Genomic DNA, 27132 nt, shown 5'->3' on the forward strand with positions numbered 1-27132 from the left:
TAGTGTATCTATATTAAAATTTATTGGGGTGCTATTAGGGGGAAAGGTTTCTGGGGGTTTTGGATAATGGAAAAAGCTTCAACACTGTTGTAAGTTAATCTCTTGGTCACATGCATTTCCCCTCACCACCAATCGTTATGCCGAGTAAAATACGTGGCATTTTGGTATCTGGAAATTTTGTAAGAACAGAATATTCCTAGGACAATAATCCCAGAGTACGGTGACACTTATCAGTTCTAAACACACAGTACAGTATCTAAGACACTAAAGGCCTTAGAAACTGACACCAAACTAGGAATTCAATCAACAGTTACCCAATCATGATTCAGAGTACAGTTTTAACATCTCTATTAGGAATTACATATTGGAGGCCATAGGTTGGCATTTCATAAATCCCTTTCTTTACATTGTACTCACAGGTGCCTTAGTCAAGTGCTACATTAAGTAAACACTACTGTGTATAAAGGGGAAAGATGAATGATCAAAGATCATAATGTAGTTCTGGAAGACTCCACACTCTCACTATACACAGTATATAATAAACAGGGTGCGTTTCGAACGGCGGTACATGCAAGGATCGGGTTGTAGAAATGGCAATGTAGTTTTAGCCACATTGGAATCTGTGAGGTGTTTAGTCTGCGAGTTCTAAGGACAAATTGTTAGTGATGCTTATACAGTCGACATATGAAAGCACAACATACAGCACACCATTAGGAATCAATGGGACTTATGGGGGAATAAAAAGACTGATCTATAAAACCTAAATGTAAGGATGGACTTTATTTAAAAAAAATCTTTTTAGGACTACAAATTACAAAGGGAAAGCAGATCACTACACAGAATCTAATCAATACATTTGCCTGTGCATAAAACTTTATCAAAGTCATTCATTTTACAAATTCACCCCACCCACCAATGTTTTCGCTATAATGCTCTTAAGGTTACTATACCTTTATTTCAAATTATATTACATGTTATTCTCTCAAGATAAACTTTAAATACCAAATTCTTGGCTTCTAAGAATGGCACCTTCAAAATAGGCAATTTTCACTCAAGTCTCTGGTGGCATTATTCTTACTATTTTCTTTTACCAATTAAAAAATAATAAAAAAAAAACTTTCAAAATGTTCACTTTTAGCCTTTCTCAAAAATGTGGCTACATTTCCCTCTACCAACTAACTATAAATGGATAGCAAAAAGAAAAGCAACGAAGGCAGCCATTAAAATAAATGGATTAATCAAGTGGAGTATCTGGCTCACGGCAATTAAAAAAAAAAAAAAAAAAACAGCAACTAGGGTGAGTTACTAGGTGCTTGAATATAATGAGGCCAGGCCCAGGCAACTGAATGGTGGAGCACTAATGACTGTCCTTCACCCTCACAAAAGGAGATGGAGTTGTGCTGAGATCCTGCTATAACACACTCCCCCAAACACTCCCAAGGATCTCATGGTTTGGTGACATCTCCTTGACTCACTCCTGTGGGAACTCTTTCCTAAGAGTCAGCTGTGTCCTGGGGGAGAACATTTGTATGAGGAGTACACCAAGGTGTACTTGTTCTCCCTGGAAAGATGCAAAGGAACCTAGAAGTTTCTGGGGAAAGGCTCAGCTTCCTTCTTCCTACCTCTGCTACATTGTATAGTTCTCAAACTCAAGTTTGCTCTCCATGGCTTTACTAAGGACAAAACCCAAAAATCAAACAACATCTGGGGTTAAAAATATAAGAAAATGCTCACATATAACCAACATCAATCAGGATTCATGTTGTTATGGATTCAATCATCTGCAGGATTCTCACTGATGAACAGGGCTCTGGACACACTAAGTTATCACACAAATCATTGCCTTTTGAGACTTTGGATACTTTTACAGTTTAATTTGCAAACAGAATCTTTTTGTAACAAATTATTTTTAACCAAATCATATCTTGAAAACTGTTTATATAGAAAACCCAGGGAATAAAGTGAACTGCTCATTGCGGAAGGCCTTACATCACATTATTACAGTAGAAAATACAGGAGGTAGAAGGTAACTGAAAACCAATGCAACATCAGATTCAATTCTACAGCTCCTGCAGCTCCTTACACATGGTTTCAGAAACCAAACCCAACATTTCCAGTAACCATAAAAACAGTTAAAATAAAAATTGCCATGAAAGCCCTTATATCATGCTTGATATAGGGAGGTAGGAAGATGTAAGAACCAGGACACATGAGACATGACATTTTATCTACAACTCCTGTTTGCTTTACTGAGGATGTTGTTTCAAAATTCAGTCACCTTCTTCTGCTTCAGATTCAGATTCTAGAAAAAGAGTTTAAAAAATAGTCAAACATCTTGTTTCACGAAGCTATTTTCCATTATTTGAAACTTCATCATTTCAGAATTTGACTAATATCACCTGAGAACAAGTACGTAATTATTTATCTAAAAACTCTCAATTTCCCTAGTGTCTAAGTGTAAGACACCATACATAATAGAGGCAGCAAGACCAGTAAGTTATCTGCTGCCACCTAACCGAGCTCGTTATAAAGAGTTTAGAGTTGTTCTCTACATACTTCATGGCACTCAATGCCCACACACAACACTAAATCACAATGATTAATGTCTAGCTTCCCCTCTTGTTAAAAAGAGAGGACCATGAGAAATATAGACAGCATATACAGGGGCTGGAGAGATGGCTCAGTGTAACGTTAAGAGCACTGACTACTCTTCCAGAGGTCCTGAGTTCAATTCCCAGCAACCACATGGTGGCTCACAACCATCTGTAATGGGATCTGATGCCCTCTTCTGGTGTGTCTGAAGAGAGCAAGTGTACTCACATACATAAAATAAATAAATCTTAAACACACACACACACACACACACACACACACACACACACACACACACACACAGTGGCAGCAGGAAGAAATGTGTGTGAAAATCTGTGTCATCTTCAATCCCATTTCTAATAACTTACCTACACCTGGTGATCCTAGCACCTGGGAGGCAATAAACCAAATGCCACCACCCAATTTTCATCAATTACACAAAGACTTACCCTCCTCAGCATTTTTGAGCCATTCTACAAACTTCTTCATTTGCTCAAGGAAGACACTTTTTCCCTTTGCAACATGTGCGTCTTTATACCACTTCAGAATGGGCTCTTCACTCAGGACCTCAGCTACAAACAACAGTCATTTATATTAGCAAGTTTGAACATAACCGATCTACTGAACCACAGAAGGCACAAATGCCTACTCTGGCACTTGGATTGTGTTTCTGTGGGGTAAGGGCAGGGTAGGGAAAGATAGGGTCTCATTTATGGATTTAACTTGTGTTTACCTTGTGAACAAGGTTCACAGATGTTCTAATAGCAATGTAGCCAATAAAAACACCCAATTCTGCTGGGTGTGGGGAAACACACCTCTGAGCCCAGCACTGAACTTGGGAGGTGGAGGCAGAGGCATGTGGGTCCTCTGAGTTGCAGAGCAGCCTGGCTACAAGTCCCAGGCCAGTCAACACAATAGCGATAGCCAGACGCAAAAAACAGTTAAACAACTCTCAACTCAACCGTAGAGGATTTCACTTTGTGAATATAGGAGCCCATGTCCAGACCCTCCTCATTCATTTCCAGTATTTTTATATAACTTTCACAGACCTAAGGATTTAGTTACCTTTATAAAAAAGCACCACTATTTTCTGGAAGGCTTTCATGAAGTGAATGTTGTCATAGCAATACTCCTGAATCTTCAGTAACAGAGTCAGCTCAGACTGACCTTGAGTAGTGAAGGCAGCAAGTAGAGGGCTATATTGCTTTGAAAAGAAAAATGACTTGCTCATTATAATCATCATCCATCACAAATTTCCCACAATACAGATCATAACACACCTTTGCCACTGTCATCAATTCATGATGGAGCAGAAAAATTTAACATCTACTTCAGTGGAGTAAGAGAAAGCCTTCCCATTTTCTGACATTTCCTCCGCAGTATCAAATCAGACTTAAACTACTTTTAAACATGTTATGATTTCTAATTTATGACCCAAATAAAGCCAAGTCAGCCTTAAAAGCACCAGCAACACCAAGTCATGTTGATTGACAGGCAGATCATAGCCAGCACCACAGTAACACAAACCAAACTGGCTCCAAATGAAAAACGTCTGACCACTGGCCTATACATGACAAACTCTTCAAAGTTATTGTCTCTGAGTACCAATAAAACCTAAGCATATGAAAAGGGCTAAGGAAGTCCAACTGTGTAGTTATAAATCCAGGCTCACTGAGAAAATTAGAGCATTGATTCCCAACCTTGCTAATGCTGCAACCCTTTAATACAGTTCCGAGTATTGTGCTGACCCCCAAATCATAAAAGTATTTTTGTTGCTACTTCACAACTATAATGTTGCTACTGTTATAAATCATAAGTATCTGTATTTTCTGATGATCTTAGAGGCAAATCCTGAAATCCTGTGAAAGAGTCTTTCGACCCTCAAAGGGATCACAGCCCACAGACTGAACCTTAGACAAATATCCACTCAGTCCACACACCCCACCTCAAGCATCATAGCCTCGCAATCCGAATACCTTCAAGTGCTTGATGGCTTGTTCTGCTACAAGCTCCTCTTTTTTGTTCCACTCCACGGTGCTCATCACACTTGACCAGACTATCCCAATGACCACTGGTTCTGGGATGTTATTTTTTTTCATCTCTTCCTTGACATATAAAATTATCTGCAAAACAATCCATACTTAGGAACAGAAGCTATTTCTTTTTTTTTTTTTTTTTGGTTTTTCGAGACAGGGTTTCTCTGTATAGCCTTGGCTGTCCTGAAACTCACTCTGTAGACCAGGCTGGCCTCGAACTCAGAAATCCGCCTGCCTCTGCCTCCCAAGTGCTGGGATTAAAGGCATGCGCCACCAGTGCCCAGCATATTTTTAATTCTTTAAACATCAAATTTAGACATTTTACAAAAGCAAAAAATGCTTTTCTAACTCAGTGTTGTGGGTACATAAATTTAACCCCAGCACTCCTGAGGCAAAGGCAGGTGGACCAGGGTTTGAAGCCAGCCCAGTACACAGAATCCCAGGCCAGCCAGGGCTGTATAGGGAGTCCATGTCTGAAATAAGCAGGCAAGCAAGCAAGCCAACTAACCAACCCTCCCATACTGGCAACAAACTTCACCAGTATCACATACTTCTGCCACAGGACAGAGCCTTGAAATTCAACCTAGTTTATGCACAAATCAGCTCTGGCAGGTGAGATGGCTCAGCAAATAAAGGTTCCTATAACTGAGCCTGACAACCCCAAGACTGATTCCCCAGACCATGTGGTGGGAGATGTGTGTAAACAGGCCCACCCCTCAATAAATGTGAAAACTATCAGCAATAACGAAAAACAAACTGGCTCCTAATGAAAAATGCCCACTGGCCTGTACATTTTTAAAATCTTCAAAGTTATTATCTCTGGATACCAATAAAACTTAATATAGCCGGGTGTTGGTGGCGCACGCCTTTAATCCCAGCACTTGGGAGGCGGAGGCAGGTGGATTTCTGAGTTCCAGGCCAGCCTGGTCTACAGAGTGAGTTCCAGGACAGCCAGGACTACACAGAGAAACCCTGTCTCAAAATGCCCCCTCCTCCAAAACAAAACAACAACAACAACAAAAACCAAACAAACAAAAAACCCAAAAAACCCCACCTTAAAATCAGCATATGAAAAGGGCTAAAGGAAGTCTAACTCTATAATTACAATCCAGGCTCAGTCTGAAAACTCTGGGAGTCCCTGAATGAACCAAACCATCTATGTGGGTATAAAAAGATGGATGGACAGGTCAGCAGTCAACAGCACTGGCTGCTCTTTCAAGAACCATTAACTTCAGTTCCAAGAGGAATAAGCCCTCCTCTGACATCAGGAGTGGTACATATTCATGCATGGAGGAGGAACAGACATATACATTAAAGAAAGAGCGGTCTACACAAGAGCAGCTTACGTCCTTGAATGGGTCACCGCGGGACATCTGCTCCTGAAGCTCCTTCTGGAGCTCCTTCCGTGCCCCAATGGTCTGCTGGTTGCGGACATACTCCGAAAGCTCTTTCAAGCCTGCCTCAGTGAAATACTTGGTGAAGTGCTCAACGCTTTGTTTATTGGCAGGGAACAACTCCTGAAAGAACAATTGGTTAAGTGTTCTTTACACCAAATGAAGAACTAGGTTTCAGATTAAAAGACAAGGTGTTAGTTATCATTACATCACTGAACAAGTAGGAAGGAATGGAAGGAAAGGCACAAACCATCAGTCTGTTGTCCATGCTGACTTTTCGAAGACTTGCAGCGACTGCATTGATGTCTTTTTCATTTATCCATGATTTAAAGAGCTTTACAGCAAAAGCTGCTGAAACTCCTGTAAAACAAAGTTGCTTGTCTAACAGACATACGTTCCTCAGTTTCTCTCCAAAGCCACCCAAACCTTTCCTATGCCAATGAGACCATTTCACCCCAACTCCCCTATTGGGTCATTTGCTACTGCTGACAATTTACATGCTAACCTGGTATTCTGTACCCAAAGTTAATTACCACAAAAGGAACATTCAAAGTGAGCAGGAACTAATATCCACAGCCCACACAGAAACAGTGAACCACAAATTTACAGCAGTTCAAAAGCTAATTACCTTCTTTAACCAAATTCTCATTATAAAGGCTGTTAAGAATGGATGCATTAAGGGTTCCATTAGCCAGAAGGACCCCAGTCAACATGGCGAGCTTGTTCCTCTCCGACTCTGAAAATCCCTTTAGGAAGAGCAATAACTGTAAAGCAAACAGCTAGGGTTAAAGGACTTGCATTCGAGTAAAAGAAGCAGTAAAATACATTTAGCTGAGGTCCAATCACCCACACTTCTATCTTCATCAAGACTCATTAACTCAATGATCTTGGGCCAATCTCTGTGTCTTGGTTTCATTATATATTAAATATGAACAATAGGGCTGGAGAGGTTGCTCAGTGGTTAAGAGCACTGACTGCTCTTCCAGAGGTCCCGAGTTCAATTCCCAGCAACCACACGGTGGCTCACAACCATCTGCAATGGGATCTGATGCCCTCTTCTGGTGTGTCTGAAGACAGCTACAGTGTACTTACATAAAATAATTTAAAAAAATGTGAACAATAAAACTTGCCCTTCAGAGTTTTTATCAATATTGAAAAGTTAGAACAAAGCCTGATACTTAATTTTGTCAGCCTTTCAGCTGCTATGTCAACCATTTATGAAATATTTGGCAACAGGAATGGAATACAAGTGACTTTTTTTAGCATCTTATGCTCTGACCCTTTACCATTCATCTTAGGAAGGGTCTCTAGATTTTTACTGCCACTTTTTTCCCCACACAACACTAAGTGACAACGTGTAAGTTTCAAATATTTCAGCAAAATAACTGCTATACTCCCCAAATGGCATTTCAATAAAAGTCTACCTAAATGTCTAACACTATGTCCCATCTGTGGCTGCTGGAGACAGAGGTGAGTACACGCCCACCCAACTCCCCCTCATACCTTTTTAACTTCATCTTCAAAACCTTTCTCCAGGTATTTGTAGCGCCTGATTAACTTGTTAAAAACCTAGAAGAAGATTAAAGTCATTCCTAGAACCAAAAAGGGCTCTATACTGTAAAATCTCATCACACACCAAAAATATAAACACTTCTTAGTAACTTCTATCACTATATACCTAAGACTAGTTAAATAAATAACAGTATGATCACAAAATATAACTTCTTTTTTTTTGTATAATGATAGAACTAGACTCAGATACCAAATTTCAGGGTTAGATACATTAAATTCTTCACTTATGCTTACAACTAGTAAAAAAATAGAACCGTGAAGCTGACTGTGGCAAAGCATTCAGTCAGCACTAGGAAGGCTGAGGCAAGAGGGTGGTTTAGTTCAAGCCCAGGGTGGGCTACAAAGCAAGTTCCAGGCCGGCCTGGATCAATACATTCATTTTTTTCTCCAAAATGAAAAGAATTGCTTAATACAGTGATCACAAAGACTAACATTTTTGTTCATCTTTTTTGTTTTGTTTTGTTTTTGTCTTGTTTTTCGAGACAGGGTTTCTCTGTGTAGCCCTGGCTGTCCTGGAACTCACTCTGTAGACCAGGCTGGCCTCGAACTCAGAAATCCGCCTGCCCCTGCCTCCCAAGTGCTGGGATTAAAGGTGTGCGCCACCACCGCCCGGCTGTTCATCTTATTTTTAGACATAGTTTCTCTAAATTAATAGTCCAAGTCTACCTCAAATCCTCTAGCCTCTGTCTCCTGAGTGCTGGAGTTACAGGCATGAATTACCATGTCCAACTTAGTATCTTTGTGTGGAGGTAGAGTGGCAACTCAAACGGGCTCTAAAGTAGCTTAGGCTTGCATGAACACACTATATATTCTAGAATGACCCTGAATTTCTGATCCTCCTGCCTCAATTTTTCAGTGGGATTATAGTCATGTGCTACCTAACCTGGCTTACTGCCTTTCTTAAAGAGAGTAAGTTCGGAGAAACAAATCTAGGGACTAGAGAGTTGACTACCCAGTAGTCAACAGGGTAGCTAACAGTTTGGTTCCCAGCAGTAACACTGGTCAGCTCACAAGTGCCTGCACTATGGACTCAAGAGGGTCTGATGCCTTTAGTCTCTTGAGGACACCTGTACTCACATGTACATACTCATAATTAAAAAAAAAACAAAAACAAAAACAAAAAAACCCTTTTCCCCCCCCCCCCAGAAAGAGAAAAAGAGTTAAAGGCTGGGGGCATGCTGAGGCAGGCAGATCTCTGTGAGTCTACAAAGTGAGCTCCAGGACAGCCTATTACACAGAGAAACCTTGTCTCAAAATACAAATAAACAAACCCACAAAACCCAGACTGCAGCAAATCTACTAAACATGACATTTCTAATCTACCATACTTTATCAAGACCTATACCCTTAAAACTTAAAGTCAAACAGAACTTCCACCTGCACCTTTAGAAAGCAGAGCATCCCTCAGACACTGCCATAGAGCGATATGGCAGGCAGGTTGGCTTACCTGAGCGAATGCTTGCATGGTCTCTAGGTCTTCTTGTGCTGCGAACACACAGACTTCTGTGCGCATCATGTCATCTGCCAGTGTACCACCTGGGGCTAAAATAGTCAGATGGCTCATTATGTACATATAAAATGAAAAATTTACACAGCAATCAAACAAGTACCCTATCCAAAGAGCAGGAGGTGTTTGCAGCCAAGTCTGTCACTCGAGGGTTGAGCCACATTTACTTAGTGTGTATGTCCACATATGTACATGCAGAGAATAAAGGTAAACATCTTTAGTAAAAGATGAATCAACAGTGCCAAACAGGCTAAGTGGAGATGTTCAGAACTGGGTTTGGTTATATTTAACTTTCTACACAGAAAGTAAAAATTTAAACTTCCAAGGAGGTTGCACTCCCCATCAATTCCTATTCTTTTATAAAAGGATCTTGCACTGGAACTTGTGATCCTCCAGAATGCTGAGATTACAGGTATGTATAAACCACAACTGACTCAAAACCCTATTTTTCACATTATAACAATCGTAACAATTGAGAAAGGCAGCTAAGACAAGAGGAATTCACAAGTCAACACTAGCCTGGGCTATATCCAAGTGAAACCCTATCTTTTCGTTTGTTTTTCTCGAGGCAGGGTTTCTCTGTATAGCCCTGGCTGTCCTGGAACTCACTCTGCAGACCAGGTATGGTAGCTCATATTTGTAATCTTTGCATTTGGGATCTGAGGAAGATGGGTTGTTGCCGAGGTGGAAAAGCTGGGACAGAATTCAACCTATCTCATAATCTCCAACCCTTAGCTTACAAAGAGGACAAACAACATAATTAAACTCCATTCCTCTTGTTGGGTCTGTCAAAAGCTCACATTCTGGTTTCTCCATTATCTCTGTATATTACATCTCCCTAAATTAGGCCCACAAACCCCAGATACTTACCCAGCATTCCGCCAGCCACCAGAATGTCAAAGAGTGTTTCTGCATAGCGGCGATAGTCAAGTTTTGCTCCAGAAGCATCAAGAAACTTAGCTACTGCTTCCAAATCAGTACCAGTTTCAGTTAAGCCTTGAATAATACAGTCTTGAAACTGAGTAGGGTCAAACCTCTCTTTTTCATCTGGAGAGAAAAAAAAAATTAGTTTCAAGCTTATCAAAAATAGCACAGGACTGAGAGATGTCTCAGTGGTTAAGAGCACTGGCTGCTCTTGAGTTCAATTCCCAGTAACCACATGGTAGCTCACAACCATCTATAATGAGACCTGGTGCCCTCTTCTGGCATGCAGGCAGACATGCGGGCAGAACACTATACATAATAAAGCTTTAATAATAATAATAAAATAATAATAAAGCACAAACTGGCAAATAGGATAAGTTAACCAAATTACTGAGTTTCATTTAATTCAATAGCTGGAAAAAGTCAAGTTTAAGTACCCAAGACTGAGAATAAGTATGACAGGAAAAAGATTAAGCACATTCAAGTGTCTCCTGCAGGACGACCTACCTGGTCAAGAACTACATGGCTACTCCACTTTACAAGCTCAATGTGCTAGGATTTCCTGCTCCCACTGTCACCAGACTGCTCTAATGACCCTATACTAGCCATAGTGGCACAAGCCTTTAATCCCACTATAAAAAGGCAGATGCAGGTGGATCTGTATTCCAGAGCCTGATCTACACAGCAAATCCTGTCTCAAAAGCAAATAAAAGCTATTTAACACTGTGCCAGATATACTTTATTCCTCTGAAAATTTGCACACTTAAGTCCCCCACTGCCCTTTCCCCCCCCCCCCCCGAGACAGGGTTACAGGCATCTTCCTAGCCTTAGACTGATTTTAGAATCCAGTCTGGCTGGAGAGATGGCTCAGCAACTGCTCTTCCAGAGGTCCTTAGTTCAATTCCCAGTAACCACATGGTGGCTTACAACCATCTGTAATAGGATCTGATAGCCTCTTCTGGTGTGTCTGCAGAATATCCAGTCTGGTATATGCTAGTACCACTGAGCTACAGTCTAGCCTGGCTCTATGAAGTTGATACAGAGTATCTTCCTAACTTGTATCCATCTTAAGACAATGTCTCACTGAACCCAGCTCTCACTGACTAGACTGGTTGGCCAGCAGGTTCTGGGGATCTCCTGTCCTTGCCTCATCCATGCTTGAGCCACAGGCACCAGTTACTACTATGTCTGGCTTGATGTGGACACCAGGGATCAAAAGCAGTTCTTCATGCTTGTACCTCAAGCACTTAGCTACCTCTTCAGTCCCTTTCTGTTTTTGAGACAGGGTCTCATTTGCTACAGGGTAGCCTAAAACAAACCTTCTATTTATGATCCTTCACTTTCCACATCTTAGGCTTTAGGAATAAGATCCTAAGGGTTTGTACATGTCAAACAAGCACTCTACTCAACTATATACCCCAGCCCTGGTGTTTTTAGACAGGGTTCTGGAAATCATTATGTAGACCAGGCCAGTCTTGAACTCAGAGATCCTTCTGCCTTTGCTTCCTGGGTGCTGGGATTAAAGGTGTGTGCCACCACTGACCAGATCTGGGTTGTTTGTTTTTTTTTTTCCCTGAGACAAGGTTTTGCTATGTCGCTATATGTATGGTCACACTACTCTTCAGGTTTTAGGGGATCTTTCCCCTTCCTTTCATGTGTCCGTAACATTTAAGCTTTTCCTTTAATCCCAGTACCCTGCAGGCAGAGACAGGCGGATCTGTGAGCCCGAGCCCAGGCTGCTCTACATATTTAGTTCCAGGACAGTCAGGGCTATGTAGACACCCTGCTTCAAAACAAAACTCACCTAGGTGAAATCATGATTTTCATTATATCATGTGTACCTGTGCAACTAGTCACTTTCTTCTTTTTTTTTTTTGGGGGGGGGGGAGGGGTGTGTGTCTCTCTGTGTAGCCCAGGCTGTCCTGGAACTCACTCTGTAGACCAGGCTGGCCTCAAACTCCACTTTCTTCTTTTAAATAGTAAACACTTACATGTGTATGCCTAGAGCCAGAGGAAACCAGAAGAGGGCACTGTATCCCCTGGAATTGGAGTTACAGAAAGATAGAAGCCAACTGATATGGGTGCTAGGAATCAACCCAAATCATCTCTAGGAAGATCAAGGCTGAAACCAGCCATTTTCAATATTCCCTTTCAAAATCACATGTATCCCATAAAGTTTCTTTGAGTACTAAACAATGCAAAGCAGAAAGCACTTAGCCTCTACTGAATTATCAGAGCTCACACCCTTCAGGCAGGTGCTTTTTGTTTACTGGTGGTCCTGGAGATGAACCCAGGGCATCATACAGGCTAGGCAAGTACTCTGCCACTGACTGGAGCCCCCAGCTTTTCTTTTCTTTCTTTTTTCTTTTTTTTGTTTGTTTGTTTTTCGGGTTTCTCTGTATTGCCTTGGCTGTCCTGGAACTCACTCTGTAGACCAGGCTGGCCTGGAACTCAGAAATTCACCTGCCTCTGCCTCCCAAGTGCTGGGATTAAAGGCATGCGCCACCAATGCCCAGCGGCTTTTCTATGTTTTGTCAATTTAGGGCAAATGATAACAATCTTCACATTTGTCAGCTGAGATTAGACGATCCCTTGTTTCTTTTTGCACACTGTGAGAGTGAAAATTATTTTTTCCAAGATTCTCTAGGTTTCACTGAAAGTCCTGTCTTCAAAACTCCTTTAGCTCCAGGCAACCATGATTATACCAAGAACCAGGCCATACTTTTTTTGTTATTCTGGGATCTTAAGCTGGTCCAGTTATTAATGGAAACTCTTCTGCCTCAGTTGTATGAGTGCTGGATTACAGGTGGACGCCATACCATGTGGCAGGGATAATCTTTATCTGATTTAAGGAAGTGACACCACCCAGATGCTAACAATAAAAGTTATACAGTCAATTTTATCAAGATAATGCAATCTACAAACTCATCTTTATTATTGACAAACTGCTTTAGTTTAAGATCTATACCTACAAAGACTGGAATTCAGTCACTTTGGTCTCACCACCAGGGGGAGAGACTATGGGGAATATAACAAAGATGCTGTCATATATGTGCCAAACTTTCTATGAAAGGTAGGAAACTAGGAACAACCTTAACAACAGTAGTTAACCCATTCTCCATGTCCTCAAAACGACTCAAGAGGTTAATGTGTGCTTCATCTTTTTGAAGCAGCTCTGCGTGTAGCCCTAGCTGGCCTGGGACTCACTAAGTGGCCCTCCATTTACTGGCCTCTCCACTGTTAGAATTAAAGATGCATGCCACCATGCCTGGCCAATGTGTTTTCAAAGAACACCATTTAAACTAACTGACTAACTTACTTACTTTCTTTTTTTTTCTTTATTTTTGGTTTTTCCGAGACAGGGCTTCTCTGTGCAACCCTGGCTGTCCTGTAACTCAAGAGATCTGCCAGCCTCTGACAGAGTCCTAGGTTCAATCCCTAGATTGTATTGCCAGTAGGAGCTCATGCCTTTAATTCTAGCATTTGGAGGCCATCCTGAGCTACAACTAAGACTGCTAAACCTTACAAAATAAATAAATAAATATCAATGTGAATCCCATTTTTCCCTTCCACACATTTTTTCCAAGACCTAGACCATGTGAGACACTCTATGAGTTCCTTTCACACATCTCCAGAAAGTCTAGGTGAAATTAGGGATTTTAAGAGTGTCTCCCTTTCTTTTAGCCTTCTTTGTTCAAATTCTTCTTAAAACTATAAGGTTATGGTCACAGCTTTTAACCAATAGTTTCCACACTAAAAAAATAAATAAAAGTTTGAGAAAGCAATAGAAACACTAAGGGAGCAGTTAATCCGAAATAATTGTTAAATAAAACCTCAAGTTTCTGTTATTTTCTCATGAGGGGTTTAGTAACACGCAGCTGACTGTGAGAGAAACCAAGATACATATCTAAAAGACTAAAGGAGATTTACAAATATTTACCTCTTTTTCTGGTTTTAAAACGCTGGCCTGATAGCGTTGGCTTTTGCTGCTTTTGATTATTCATAAAAGACACCCTAGAAAAAAGGGGAAGAAGGCCTTAAAAACACCGGCGCCAGGAATATTAACTTCTGAAACAAAGTATCAAAAGTCGAGTCAAAATTACAACCAAAGCAAACCCAGGACACTCTCAGGTAACAGGCAATGGCGCTGGTGCAGCTAAGTTTCCCTCTACAAGAACCTAGATGGAAGTGCTAGAACTATACCTGGAGATGGCATTTTAGTATCCCCCTGTCTGGTGGCAAATGGCCTATCACAAACCTAATTGCTCAGTCTCTTCTACACTGCTCTTTGCATCTCCCACTTTTTCTAAGTAACCTCCCGAACTTAAGAGGACTGCCGCGGTCACGAGCTATCTGTCAAAGCTCCTGAACAGCATCAGCGCTGCCCTCACTCCAAAGTGGCGCCTAAAGCCGCAGAGACCACTTGCACCCTTCCAGGATGCAAAAACTGAGAGCTGGCCGCAAACGCTACAGCCCAAGCTGCCTCCTCCCGGGCACGTGTCTCCACATCCACACCCTTTCCCGTGCCTCCCGCCTCGCAGGGCTCGGGCGGCGGGCCCCGGAGCGCCCTGGGCCCTTCTCCACCGACCCTGTCGCCTGCGGTGGTGGCCGCCGCGCCGAGCGGACCACAGGCGCCGAGGCGCTGCGCGCCGGGGCCCCCGCCGCCCCGTACATCCGCCCGCCCTCCCGCGAAAGCAGCGGCGGAGGCGGCGGCCGCGGCGGTGGTGGCGGCGGCTGCGCCCCGCCCGCCGAACCCCCCACGCGTACATCACCCAACAGAGGCCGCGGCGGCTTTGTTACCCAGGCCGGCCGGGGCGCACACGGGGCGCGCCGCCACCCCGGCGCCCCGCGGCCTCGCCCGCCCTCCAGAGCGGCGGCCCCGGCCACGAATCCAGGCCCCGGGTCCCGCCGGCTCCTCCCGAACCGCGCCGCCACCATTGCCGTCCGCCAGGCCACGGCGCGCCGCTGTCCGCCGGCGCTGCGCCGCGCTCGCCTCACCGAATTTAAGGCGAAGAGAAAAGAGCCAGAAATCCCCGAGCTGGCGGCAACTGCGGCGCTGTCTCCTCTGCGACCGGAACTAACGCGAGCAGGAGGAGAGGAAGAGGCGCCACCCCCGCCCCGGAGGCCTGCTATCGCGAGATTTCTACCCTGCGCCAGTTCGCACTGTCCCTGCCGGGCCCGCGGGGTGGCAGCTCGGGGGCACCGGCGAGCTCAGCGGGTGGTAAGCGTCTTTATCCCGCTTTAAAGCCCCAAGCTGCCGAGACTCTTGTGCCGGTGTAGCCCGTTTTCCTTCCTCCGCCGCATCGTCCGGTCTTCCCCTCCTCGGGGCGGGGATGGAAGGGGGAACCGGCCCCTCGATGGCCACGAGTTGGACCAGTCCGCCCCGTCCCAGCCCAGACCCCTCCTCCGGAAGCCGGAGCCCGGGGTTTGGGGGCACTGGGTGGCGTGCGGGGAGGCCGGCGAGGCCGGGGCTGCCGTAGGGTGCTGCTGGGGTCCCGGCTGAAGCCGGGCCTCCTTGCTCTGCGATGCAGCGAGCTGAGGGCTAGTCTGACCCCCCGCCTGTCACCACGCCTTGCAAGTGGTGCTTGTCCCCTGACTGCCGTGGACTGGGAACTTGTTAAAAACAGATTGCGAGGCCCCCACCAGCAGGGTTTATTTATAATTGGTTCTGGTGCAGGACCCAAGAATGTGCCTTTATCACAAAGTCTCCTAGATAAGGACCTTCAGGAGGAGTATTTTCCCGGACAACAGATAAAACTACCCGCATCCGGTTTTTCATCTACCATCCTCTGACATCAGGATTTGTCCTTAAAATCCCTTTCCCTGTCCCAACTTCTCTTTTTTACCGTACATACTGGTAGAAACCAGTTATATTAATCGCCTTCCTAGTGCTCTGACCGCTGCCTTTACCTACCACCTTGAACAGAAAATTATGTTTTAGAGGTGTTCCCTGAAGTAGGAAAATCCAGCCTTAGTCTTCACCCTCCTTCCTTTGTAATACTTAGTGAGTTCCAGGTCTCCCTAGAACTTTACTCTGGGCATTCGGGTTTCTCAATAAATATAGTCTTTGTATTTCTGCCATCCACCGTTTCTGTATTCAAACCTTTCATCTTTCTTACTCGTACATGGAAGATGCCTCTGTTTCCTGGGATTTAACATGTACTGTATTTGGAGTTTCAGATTTGCATCTAAGGAATTAAGCTGCCGTTTGTTAGATCTAGGCTTTATTCTTTTCCATTCAAGTTGATAGGTAAAGGCATCATTCAGCACACTGAAGGAACAGCGGTGGGCAGATAGTCAAGCAACAAGAGCCTGACTTCTTGGAGGTACTACTGCAGGTGGCCAATAGGACTGAACTTTGGTGGGACCTAGGAAGGCCATGGAGCATAGCGGAAACGATGGGAGTCAGGCTCTAAGTCCCCTACTCTTACTCTCTTAACTCCGAGTCATCTCTGGCATTTCTCTTGGAAGTCTCATTTCATACTCTGCGTGGTAGACTACCATGTCCCCCACATTATGTTTGTTTCTGATTTGTTAAAGGTGCAATATGTCACCAATTGAAAAGCCATGTTTGTATAGTATGTATGTAGCAGACATTCTCCTAAGCACTCAACTGCATTGAGTCCTTGAAACTGCCCTATGACCTTGACACTCTTGTTAGTCTAGTTGGGAAAAGAAGGCATGTAGGTCGGTTAACTTGCTAGTGACTGGAACCCAGAGGCCTGGCTCCACCAGTATGATAAACTTTGAGGTCAGACGCTGAGCTGAGCTAGAGAGACAAATAGTGATGAGATGGCCAGGCTCACTATTCATAAAGCTCTCGTCTGCGTGTGCCACAGTTCCCAATTCTGTCTCCTTTCCAGTACAGTCCTGATTTACACCCTGTCTTTCTGTTTTTGAGACAGGGTCTTGCTATGTAGCCCAGGCTGGCCTTGACCTGGCAATCCTGTATCAGCTTCCCAGGTGTTGGGATTAGAGACATCAGTTACCAAGCCCAGTTGGTTTGGATTTCTGTTCCAGTAACTAAATGAGGCTTCTTTGTTGCACTGTGTCTTTACATTTCCAGGGTGATCTTTCTTTAAAAATGTAGTTCAGGTCCTTCTTATCAGTGTCTAAATTCCTTGGTTTTCATGGAAGACCACAGGAACACCCGATTTCCCCTTTATACCAATGGTGGCTTTATGGCATCCAGTAAAGAGTCAGGACCTTAAAACATGGCTTGGGAGATGATTCTGTGTGTAAAATGTTTGCCACACAATATGAGGACTCAAGTTCTAATTCTCAAAACCCACAAAAAGCTAAGTGTTCATGGCAGCCCACCTGTAATCCTAGCACATGGGAAGTGGAGGAAGAGTAACTAGCCAGACAAGCTCCATGTACGGTGCATGCCTTTACTCCCAGCACCCAGGAGACAGAGACAGTAGTAGTCTGTGAGGTCCAGGGCAGCCTGAGCTACATAGTGAGTTTCAAGTCAGAGTTAGACAGTAATGCCTTGTCCCCTATCAAGAGAAAGAGAGAAATCTTATCCCAGTGAATAAGATTAGAAAACCAGGAAAACTCAAGTCATGCATGTACATACATTTACCCATGTACATATTATCATACATGTACATGTGCAAATTCTGATGCATATTCGTGGACAGGAAGGGGTTGAGTTTACTAGGAGTAATATTGCAAGCAGCCTGTTTTATAACTTAAGCAGCATCTGTGGGGTTAGATGTGGTAGGCCGATGGGATTGTTTATTTACTATATTATGGTAGAAAATCTTCCTGACAACTCCATCCTTCAGTCAGGCAGGACACATTGTATCTTCCCTCTTTGTTAGGCTTACCTTAGCTGCTACTTTCCCATCCCTCACCCATCTGGTGTACTTTCCTTAATAGCTACAACTCATGTGAATGCATTCCTTTTTTAAACTTCTTTTGAAAGTTATATTTCCTTTTTGATGTTTAAGCTATGTGTGCAATGGACTTTTTCTCCTAAACTGACAATTTCAAGAGCAATGTCTGATTCTTAATCATTTTGGTACTGCCTCAGTGGATAGCAGGCAGGCACAGAATCTGTAAAAACAGTACATTTATTACAACCACAGAGTTTATCACGAGGAGAAAGAAGGTAACAAAGAAGTTTAAGGGGGAGTTAGTTTTCTCATAGGAAAACTTGAAAACAGACATTTAAAGAAATACCTAGGACTGGTGCAGTGCTCATCTGATAAAGGCCCTTGCCACCAAGGCTGACCTGACCGACTGCCATGCCAAGAACCTACAGGCCAGAAGAAAGCACCAGTTGTTTTCTGACCGCTGAATGCACACTGGCCAGTGTATGTCCACACACAATCGCTCCAAATGACAAAAACAGAACAGTGTAAAAATGTCAGGAACATTTAACCTTGCCTACTCCTGCATAAAATAATGAAATTTCTGGCAAAATATTAGCCACATTCATGCCTGTATCTTATGGTGTTACTGGAAATTTAGGAGAGTCTCACTTTGGAAGCCATAAGGTTCTTAGTTTCCATAATTAAAAGAACTGGAAAAAAATGAACTCAGTGTGAAGCTTAGCGACAATTTTACTAGAGACAGAAAACAACAGAGCAGCAGGCACTATAAGGAGAAAGATGGAGGGGAGCGAGAGTGCGGGGGAGCATGCCTTTTTGAGTGGGGGCAACATGTTCAGCCGGGGAGACTGGCAAGCAGCTTCAGGTCAGCAAGTGGCTACATTGTAAACAGGGGTGGGAAGTGATGGGAAAGCCTGCGTAGGCTTTGGCCAGTGCTCTGAAGAAAAGTTACACATTCTGACTTGGAATGCAGGAAAGCAAGCTGATTTAAGAGTTACACAGTAGTGACTCTTTAAGTGGGGCTGCTGGGAAGGAAAAGGCACCATTTCATTAAGATAATTGTATCTCTTCAGTATGGCTGCCTTCTTGAGGAATAGTTCAGGTGATTGACAGACCCAACTGGATTAACACTTTTTTATTTGTTTGGTTGCTTGTGTTTGTTTGTTTGTTTTGTTTGTTTGTTTGTTTTTTGACACAGGGTTTCTCTGTGTAGCTCTGGCTGTCCTGGAACTTGTTTTGTAAACCAGACTGGCCTCAGACTCAGAGATCTGCCTGCCTCTACCTCCCTAGTGTTGGGATTAAAGGTGTATGTCACTATACTCAGCTCTAGATTAACTCTTAAAGCAAGACATAACGGTTGGTTATGTCTCTACTAAGAACCAATAGTAGATTATACTCTTTTGATGGGGGACGCAGCTTCCTCTTTACTGGGGAATAGATATATAGCCTACTTTCTTCTTCCTTGTTCCTTTGTCTCCTCTTTTCTTTTGTGACAGGGTCTCACCATGTAGCTCTAGCTGACCTGGAATTCACTCCTCAGTAGTGACCAGCTGCTTTCAAACTCACAGAAATCCACCTGCTTCTACCTCCCCAAGTACTGGGATTAAAGGCAAGTGCCATCACACCAGCATCTTTTTTGTTTTGTTTTCACTGCACTAGAAGGGAGACCTGGCTGGACAGCTGTTGTGGTCATACCCTCAAATATGGCCTCTAATGTGGTTCATTTAGATGGCGATAAGAAACCAGAGCTCCCCTCCAAGTTCTTGGGCATGGATACGAAGTTCAGCGTCAGGACCCTTGCCTCTGACCTGCCTCACTAATATCTGTCTCCTGTCTATCAGTGGCATGACTATGTTTGAACTTGTCTCCATTGCTACTGAGTTCTATAGGCTCCAGTACTTAAAATTAAGATTTCATAAATAAGCCAGCCAGTGGTGGCACATACCTTTAATCCCAGCGCTTGGGAGGCAGAGGCAGGTGAATCTCTGAGTTTGAGGCCAGCCTGGTCTACAAAGTGAGTTCCAAGATAGGCCAGGCTGTTAAACAGAGAAACTCTGTCTTAGAGGGTGGGGGTGGGGAGGGGAGGGAAGATTTCATGAACAAAAATACTTCATTAAATATTCTTGGCACAATCTTTATAAAAATGTTAATACTTAAAATATTTGTTACATTTATTAATTTTGTGTATTTGTAAGCATTTGCAGATGGCTATGGGTAAGTACATGAATGGCACAGCATATGCTTGTAGTCAAGAGGCCCACCCTTCAGGAATGGTTCTCTCCTTCCCCACCTGGGTCCTGGAAATGGAACTAGGTTCTTAGACTTACCGCAAGCATCTGTACTTACCATCCGATTCACAACAGGTTTTGAACAGAATCAGTATTACTGCTTTTTGAAACATTTGATAAAAATGAGCAGTGACTCTGCCTGGGCATGGTGTTTCCTTTGTGAGTGTATTTAATTGCCAGGTCAGTTCTTGTACTTTTTTGATCCATTCCCATCTTTCTATTTCTTCCTGAGTCAGTTTTGATAGTTTACAGCTTTTCAGGAGTTTGTTATTTCATTTAAGTTGTTTAAGTAGTGGATAGTTCAGATTTCAATAATTTTTGTATTTTTTCTTTCTTCCTTTATTTAAATAAATGTATTTTTATTTTTGTCAGACAGTATCTTGGGTATCCCAAGCTATCTGAAACTCCCCTTAAACTTGCTTTCACCTTGAACTTTTTGGTCCTCCTGCCTTAGCTCCTCAGATGTTGGGTATAGGTGTGTTTGGGTGTGGGTGTGGGTGTGTACACGAGTGTACCCTTAGAGGCCAGAGAGGGTGTCAGATCCCCAGTGGGCTGAGTTACAGGTGGTTGTTAGCAGCCTGACGTAGGAATTGGGAACCAGCTCTTTTTATTCTGGAAAAGCAGTATGCTTTTCTCTCCAATCATACTTGACCCAGTCGACCCAGTCTTATATGATTCCAGGGCCTTGTCCACGCTAGTGGAACATTTCACCAACTGCTTTGCATCTCCAGTTTGTTAAAAGTTCACCAGTTTTATTGTTGTTTTCAAAGAAACAACATCTTCTGGTTTCATTATTGTTTTCTCTGTTTTTCTCATGAAAAACCTATGCTCTTTGTTTCTTTCTGCATGGAAGAGTTACAGATCCATTGTTCTTACTGTAAGCTTGGAAGCTTTCTGCAAATGAACAGGTCTCAGTTTGTTGTTTGTCTTCAGGACTCTCAGTGCCCTGCAGGGAGCTGGTCCTCAGCCCTAATGCTGAAGTGCTGGGTTTGGGGCTTTTGCCCATGCTTTCTGCTAGTTTTGCAGAATGGTTGCCAGCCTCTCTCGGCAGTAGTTGCAGTCTCCACAGTACTTTTAGATTGAAAGCTTTGAGCTACTTAAATAAAAAGTGCTAAATATAGCATGTAAACTTGGTGTCCCTGCTTTACTTTGCTGGTGGAAATGGATACTTAGTAATTATTTTTCAAAAGTAAGTAACAATCGGTGTTGATTGCTTCAAGAACTTGTTTAGAAAAACACATTGTTTTTTCTCAGTGATCTGGGAAATGGATAGGACTGTGCTTCGGACTTTGTAGCCAACTGTGGAGCTCCTTATAAACCTGGTTTAAATACTGTAACCTTATGCATACTTATGATGCATATATATGTAACTCTATGCATACTTGTGTATAAATTTATGCATATGTGGCTAGAAATATATTCAGCAGTTCCAAAAAAAAAAAAAAAAAATTAAGACAAGGTCTCATGAAGACCAGGCTGGTCTTAAATTGGTTGTATATCCAAGGGTGACTTTGAACTTCTAGTCCTCCTTCCTCCACCTCCTGAGTGCTGGGATTAGAAACATTCACTACCATACCTGGTTTTATTTCATGCTTGGGACTGAACCCAGGAGTTAGTGTATGCTAAACAAGCACTCTGCCAAACAGAGTCACAGCCCAGTCCACCTCCACAGATATTTATAATGAAAAACCTTTGAAATACAAGCTTTTAAGTTTTATGTAAATGAAATTGTGTTAAATACCACTTTTTTCACTTGCCATAAAAAATTCTAATAGTTACACTATAATTATTAAGATTTGACATCAGATAAAAACAAAAGACAAACATTGCTTAATAACTTGAACATTTTAATAAAACTCAATACCCTCTTTTAAAAGATTTACCTTTTATGTATGGATGTGTTTGCTTACATGTGTATATGTGCACAGTGCCTACTTCTTATGGAAGCCTGGAGAGGACATAAGATACACTGAAACCAGAGTTGCAGATGGTTATAAACTTCCACATGGGTACTGGGAACTGAGCCAAGACCTACTGTAAGAGTTACAAGTGCTCTTAATTGCTAAGCCATCTCTCCAAATACAATAAATTTACTCTTTTAAACAAATGTACACTTTTTAAAATTTTTTTTATTGGATATTTTATTTATTTACAATACAGATGTCATCCCCTTTCCCCATTTTCCCACTTCTCTAAGTATAGAAGGACTGTGGCGATTCTAATTTTGCAAAGGGGGTGGGGGTAGAGGCCTGACCTCCAGTAATTAAAGGGGACCTTGTAATGGCTCCAATCCTCCTGTCATTGTTTGGTGAGGCATGAGAGCCATACCCATCCCGATATCTTTTTCCTAGAGAGGGGATATTTTTGACATCAACCCCTATGCAGTCAGGCTTGTCCCTCAGGGAACCCAGAAAGATATTTTTAATTTGTATATTCCCTTGCAGTGCTTAGCTTTGCAGCCTAAGCAAGAATTTAGATCACCAGTCAAAGGGGGTTCTGAGTGGCCCCTCTCAGCTTGGTCTAGGGGCGGGAGTCCCCTCTTTTAGGTTGAGTGGAGATGTGTTTTGGGAAGACCCTGGATAGAGTAACAACCTTGTCTTCAAGCTGCCCCATGTTGGGCGCCAAAATGTCCTGTCCAGCAGGACATTAAACAGAGATCCGGGGATATCACCTAAGTGGGGGGGGGGGGGGGGGGTTGGTAAGCAGGCAAAGACGCAAACAAACACGGCTTGTCTATAGGCTAATCAAACCGTAATTTTTACTTTTTCACACAGGGGTTATATATACAAAAAGGCAGGATGTGGGGAAGGGGATGATGCAGGAGCTTAGGTGTTCAGGGAGATATCTTCCAGAACAGAGTGTCAGCTGGGTGAAGGTTCAGGGGACAGGATACTATGACTCCACCTATGATGCACTTGTCCTAATCTAAGTTGGTACTATCTACCAAGGTCACCTATCTTCAAGGTCTATGACTAAAGTCTGGTAACTATCTACCAGAGCTGCTTGTTTACGATAGCTTCTTTTTTTGTTTTGTTTTGTTTTAAGATTTATTTATTTTATTTATATGAGTACACTGTTTCTGTCTTCTGACACACCAGAAGAGGGCATTGGATCCCATTACAGATGGTTGTGAGCCACCATGTGGTTGCTGGGAACTGAACTCAGGACCTCTGAAAGAGCAGTCAGAGCTCTTAACCACTGAGCCATCTCTCCAGCCCTTACGATAGCTTCTAGCCATCTGTTCTAGTGTTTTTCCACAGAGACCCAAGACTTTGTGCTAGCAGGCATACATGTTAGGCCTACTGCTGTCTTCAGGCCTATGGCTGATTCCAGGCCTTCAGTGTATAAGCAGAGATGCCCCTGACACCATTTCCCCTCCCTAGAACCTCATATCCCATCCCCCTTTCTTCTTTATGCTTTTATACCATTTTGATTACATGCATGTATTAAGGTCAGTTCTAGGTTGAGGGTCTAACAATAAAATAGATGTAAATAGTCAAGGAACAAACAAGACAATAAACACAGTCAAAAAAAAGGCAAGGCATTAAACCCAATTACATGATCATTTCTGTGATCACTGTTTCTAAGGGCTTATCAGGATGACCAAAGTATCTGAGCCTACTTCCCTGTCCTAGCCCAAGGTCATTTTCATGTCTGAGCCCTACTTCCTTGTTCTAGACTAAAATTTAGATTCCTGTCTCAACAAATGTACACTTTTATTTAGAATTTTAAATAGGCTGAAATAATTGGAGAGGAGCTTAGAAATTTAGGAAACCTACCCTCTGCCTCCATCTCCAATGGCCATAAATGAATTCCATGATTCTTTGCTTTATCTCTATCTCTACCAACCATAGACTGAAATCTTCACAATTAGCCAAGTGTAGTAGAACACAACTTTAATCCCAGCACTCAGGAGGCAGAGTCAGGCAGATCTCTGTGATTTTGAAGACAGCTTGGTCTACATACTGAGTTCCTGAATAGTGAGACCCTGTCTCAAAACAACATAACAGAAACCTTCACAATCTAGCACCAAAATAAACCTTTCTTCTTGACTTGATATGTGTTACAGTAACAGAAAGCTAACATAAAACAATAATGTGAGAATAAAATTTGAAGACAGCTTGAAACAAATAACAAAAATTCATGGTCAGCAAAGACCACCAACAACTTGTTAAATATAGTCATAATAAAAATATTAAGTCCCTCCAGGGGCAGGATGACCAAAAATGAAAAGGCATGCAAGGACGTGCCCAGACAAGTCCAAACAAGCCCAAGTGAGTGGTGCGCCATCTAGTGTTTACTTTTCTCTCCCCCTTTGAGGGAAGTCCAAGGTTTCATGATCAAAAAATAAGTAGTCATCCTGCCAACTTGAATGATTGCTTACGCAAATTGCTGATGTTTAAAATATATCATATGTAACCACACCAAATTTTCCCGCTCTCCCCAACTTCTACCCATAAATATCCCAAGCTTCCTGGGCTCTCGGTCGAATCCTCTATCTCCTGTGTGAGATATGTTTCGACCCGAGGGCCCTCGCCATTAAACTGCCTCTGCTATTGCATCAAGAAGGTCTCTCGTGTGTCTTTGGGTATGTGCTAATCTGGACTTGAGTGAGGGTATCCCTTCGGGGGTCTTTCAGTAACAGTACTGTTACTTACATCCTTTATTACTGGTACCACTCGGGTTAATAATCAGAGACTCACAATAGATCTTACATCTGTAGAGGAAGTAATCCCTTCTAAATTAGTTTTGAAGACCCCCATACTCGGGAGACCCTTCCTCAAGCCTCCAGAATCGCGACCACCCAAAGATCACAAGAAACCATACCTGGATGCAATCAGCAGAGGTTTATTAGGGGAGGAGCCGGCAGTCAAAAACGACAGGCTCTTTAGCTCCAAGAGCAGGGTTTTTGGCCCCGTGTGGTGGGTTAAAGGGTCTTTTATAGCATGGGGTGGGGGGAGGAAGGCATTTTCGCGGGCTTACACATGAATGGTTGCATTTTCGCGCGCTTACACATGATTGGTTGTTTTACAAATTTTGAACATAGTACTGGGAAGACCAAGGGAGGGGGTAACCAAGAACAGTGGAACATTTCAGAGAATCTAGCCCAAATGATAGCATCTTTATCTGTAATCAGGAATGCCTTCCTGCCTTGGGTGAGGCTTGGGGAATGTAATCCAGCAAGTGTCCTTCACCTGGAATGTGAAGGCCTGAAATCTTATTTTCAGTTCCGAGTTCTGTAAGGCGAAAAAAATCTACACGTATTTCATAAAATGGCCTTTATAATTTTTCACTCTACAGTTTCATATATATATATATATTGACGCAACTTTGTGTGTAGAGCTGTCTCTGAATGAAATAACTACAATGTAGTTTATCATTATTGTTCTAAAAGAAGCTCACAGACTCCCATTAAGTAAATTTAATGCCAATTAATTTGATGAAAAAGAGAAGAAATATTTGAGGGTCTGTTAGTTTACATCAAGTCTCACTATGTAGCCCAAGCAGGCCTCAAACTCACAGTAACCTTCCGCTTCAACCTCCGGAGTGCTGGGATTACAGGCTTGCACTACCACGCCTTGTTTGAGTCCCACTTATTTTAATAATAATAATAATAATAATAATAATAATAATAATAATAATAATAAATTATAGTGTGACTTTCTGGTGGTGGTGACCTTCTTATGAGAACTTGCCTCTCACAAAGGATCTCCTTCATTTCTCTCCAGAAGAGAAGAAACGTGGAAACTGCCAGGTACAGGGCTCTGCCTGCTTCCTGCTCCATGGGCATGAAATGGTGCCTAGGTTCTATAAAATCCCCATGGTCTTCAGCCTACCTTCAGAAGGTAGTCTTATGTGGGAGCTGCTCCAGTGCCTTTTGCCAGCCTAATGAGGAAAAGCAAGGCTTGGGAAGGAGTCAGAAGACAACCCAATAAACATTTTGGATAAAAATAAAATTGTGTAACCCCATGGGCATGCGTGTGTGAGCCCATGGGTATTCATGCCACAACATGCTTATGGAACTTTCAGGAGTTGCTTCTCTTTTTTCCACCGTGGGTTCTAGAAATCATTCAGGCTACCCTGGTATATAGCAAGCGCTTTTATAGGCTGCGCCCTGAGGTCTGACTCAGAAAGCGCAGTATTAAACCGTTTTGGGGGACTAGGGATGTAGCTCCATTGGTACAATGCTCACCTAGCATGTACTAGGTCCTGGGTTTAACACTCAGTACTACAAAAGCCTAAAACAAGTCATGTCTGAGAGGGTTCCCAGATCTTCTGGGACTTTGTGTTCTTTGGAGGACCTGAGCAGGGCAGAAGGCTAAGGCATTTGGAGGACACTGCACAGTAAGTGTTGCCCTGAACAGCCACTGGTGCTTCAGCCTCAGGTGACTAAGTAGTGCTAAAGCAAAATTTGCCACTAGTTTTCTGGGCCCATTATTCTGAGTTCCAGTAACATTCTGTCTTTTTGCTTGTTTGTTTGTTTTGGTTTTTGTTTTTCAAGACAAGGTTTCTCTGTGTAGCCCTGGATGTCCTGCAACTCTGTAGACCAGGCTGGCCTCAAAGTCACAGAGATCCACCTGCCCCTGCCTCCTGAGTGCTAGGATTAAAGGCGTGGCCACCACTGCCTCATACATTCCCTCTGTAATATACATAGTTGCTCACATGTGGGCTACAGTATGATAATTCAGCACATACACTCAACACAACCAAACACATACATTCCATGAAGAACTTGGAGCACTCTGTTACATGAGGAGCACTGGGGCTTTGTGTCTTCAGAATGTTTGAGAAGCCTAGGCAGAGCAATGTTGAGTACGTTTAAAAACAGATTTAAGTGTCTTCGGGAAATGCGCTGGTAGTTCCTTAGGAAGGTCTGCGCCTGCCTTTCCTAGGTGAAGAAGAGGTAATAGAGCCATGTGCTAAGACAGTGGTTCTCAACCTTTCCAATGCTGTGACACTTTAATACAGTTCCTCATGTGG

The 27132-nt window shown here is 42.9% G+C and overlaps 1 protein-coding gene and 1 long non-coding RNA gene across 2 annotated transcripts; one reads left to right on the plus strand and one right to left on the minus strand.

The window, feature by feature from the left end:
- On the minus strand, window positions 1-15433 carry Bzw1 (basic leucine zipper and W2 domains 1). The gene is made up of 12 exons (XM_034499260.1): window positions 15024-15433; window positions 13966-14039; window positions 9972-10148; window positions 9042-9136; window positions 7526-7591; window positions 6651-6786; window positions 6273-6382; window positions 5975-6145; window positions 4569-4715; window positions 3658-3796; window positions 3042-3164; window positions 1-2302 (listed from the first exon to the last, which is right to left on the minus strand). The coding sequence occupies exons 2-12, from the start codon at window positions 14027-14029 to the stop codon at window positions 2271-2273; spliced, it is 1260 nt and encodes a 419-aa protein (XP_034355151.1). The 5' UTR covers window positions 14030-14039; window positions 15024-15433; the 3' UTR covers window positions 1-2270.
- Window positions 15143-26161, plus strand: LOC143441823 (uncharacterized). Its single transcript, XR_013109525.1, has 3 exons — window positions 15143-15246; window positions 19360-19472; window positions 25881-26161. It is a non-coding gene; the product is annotated as an uncharacterized LOC143441823 (long non-coding RNA).
- Window positions 26162-27132: the final 971 nt, after the last annotated feature.

This window comes from Arvicanthis niloticus, chromosome 3, assembly GCF_011762505.2.
Source record: "Arvicanthis niloticus isolate mArvNil1 chromosome 3, mArvNil1.pat.X, whole genome shotgun sequence".
NCBI classification, from domain to species: Eukaryota; Metazoa; Chordata; class Mammalia; order Rodentia; family Muridae; genus Arvicanthis; species Arvicanthis niloticus.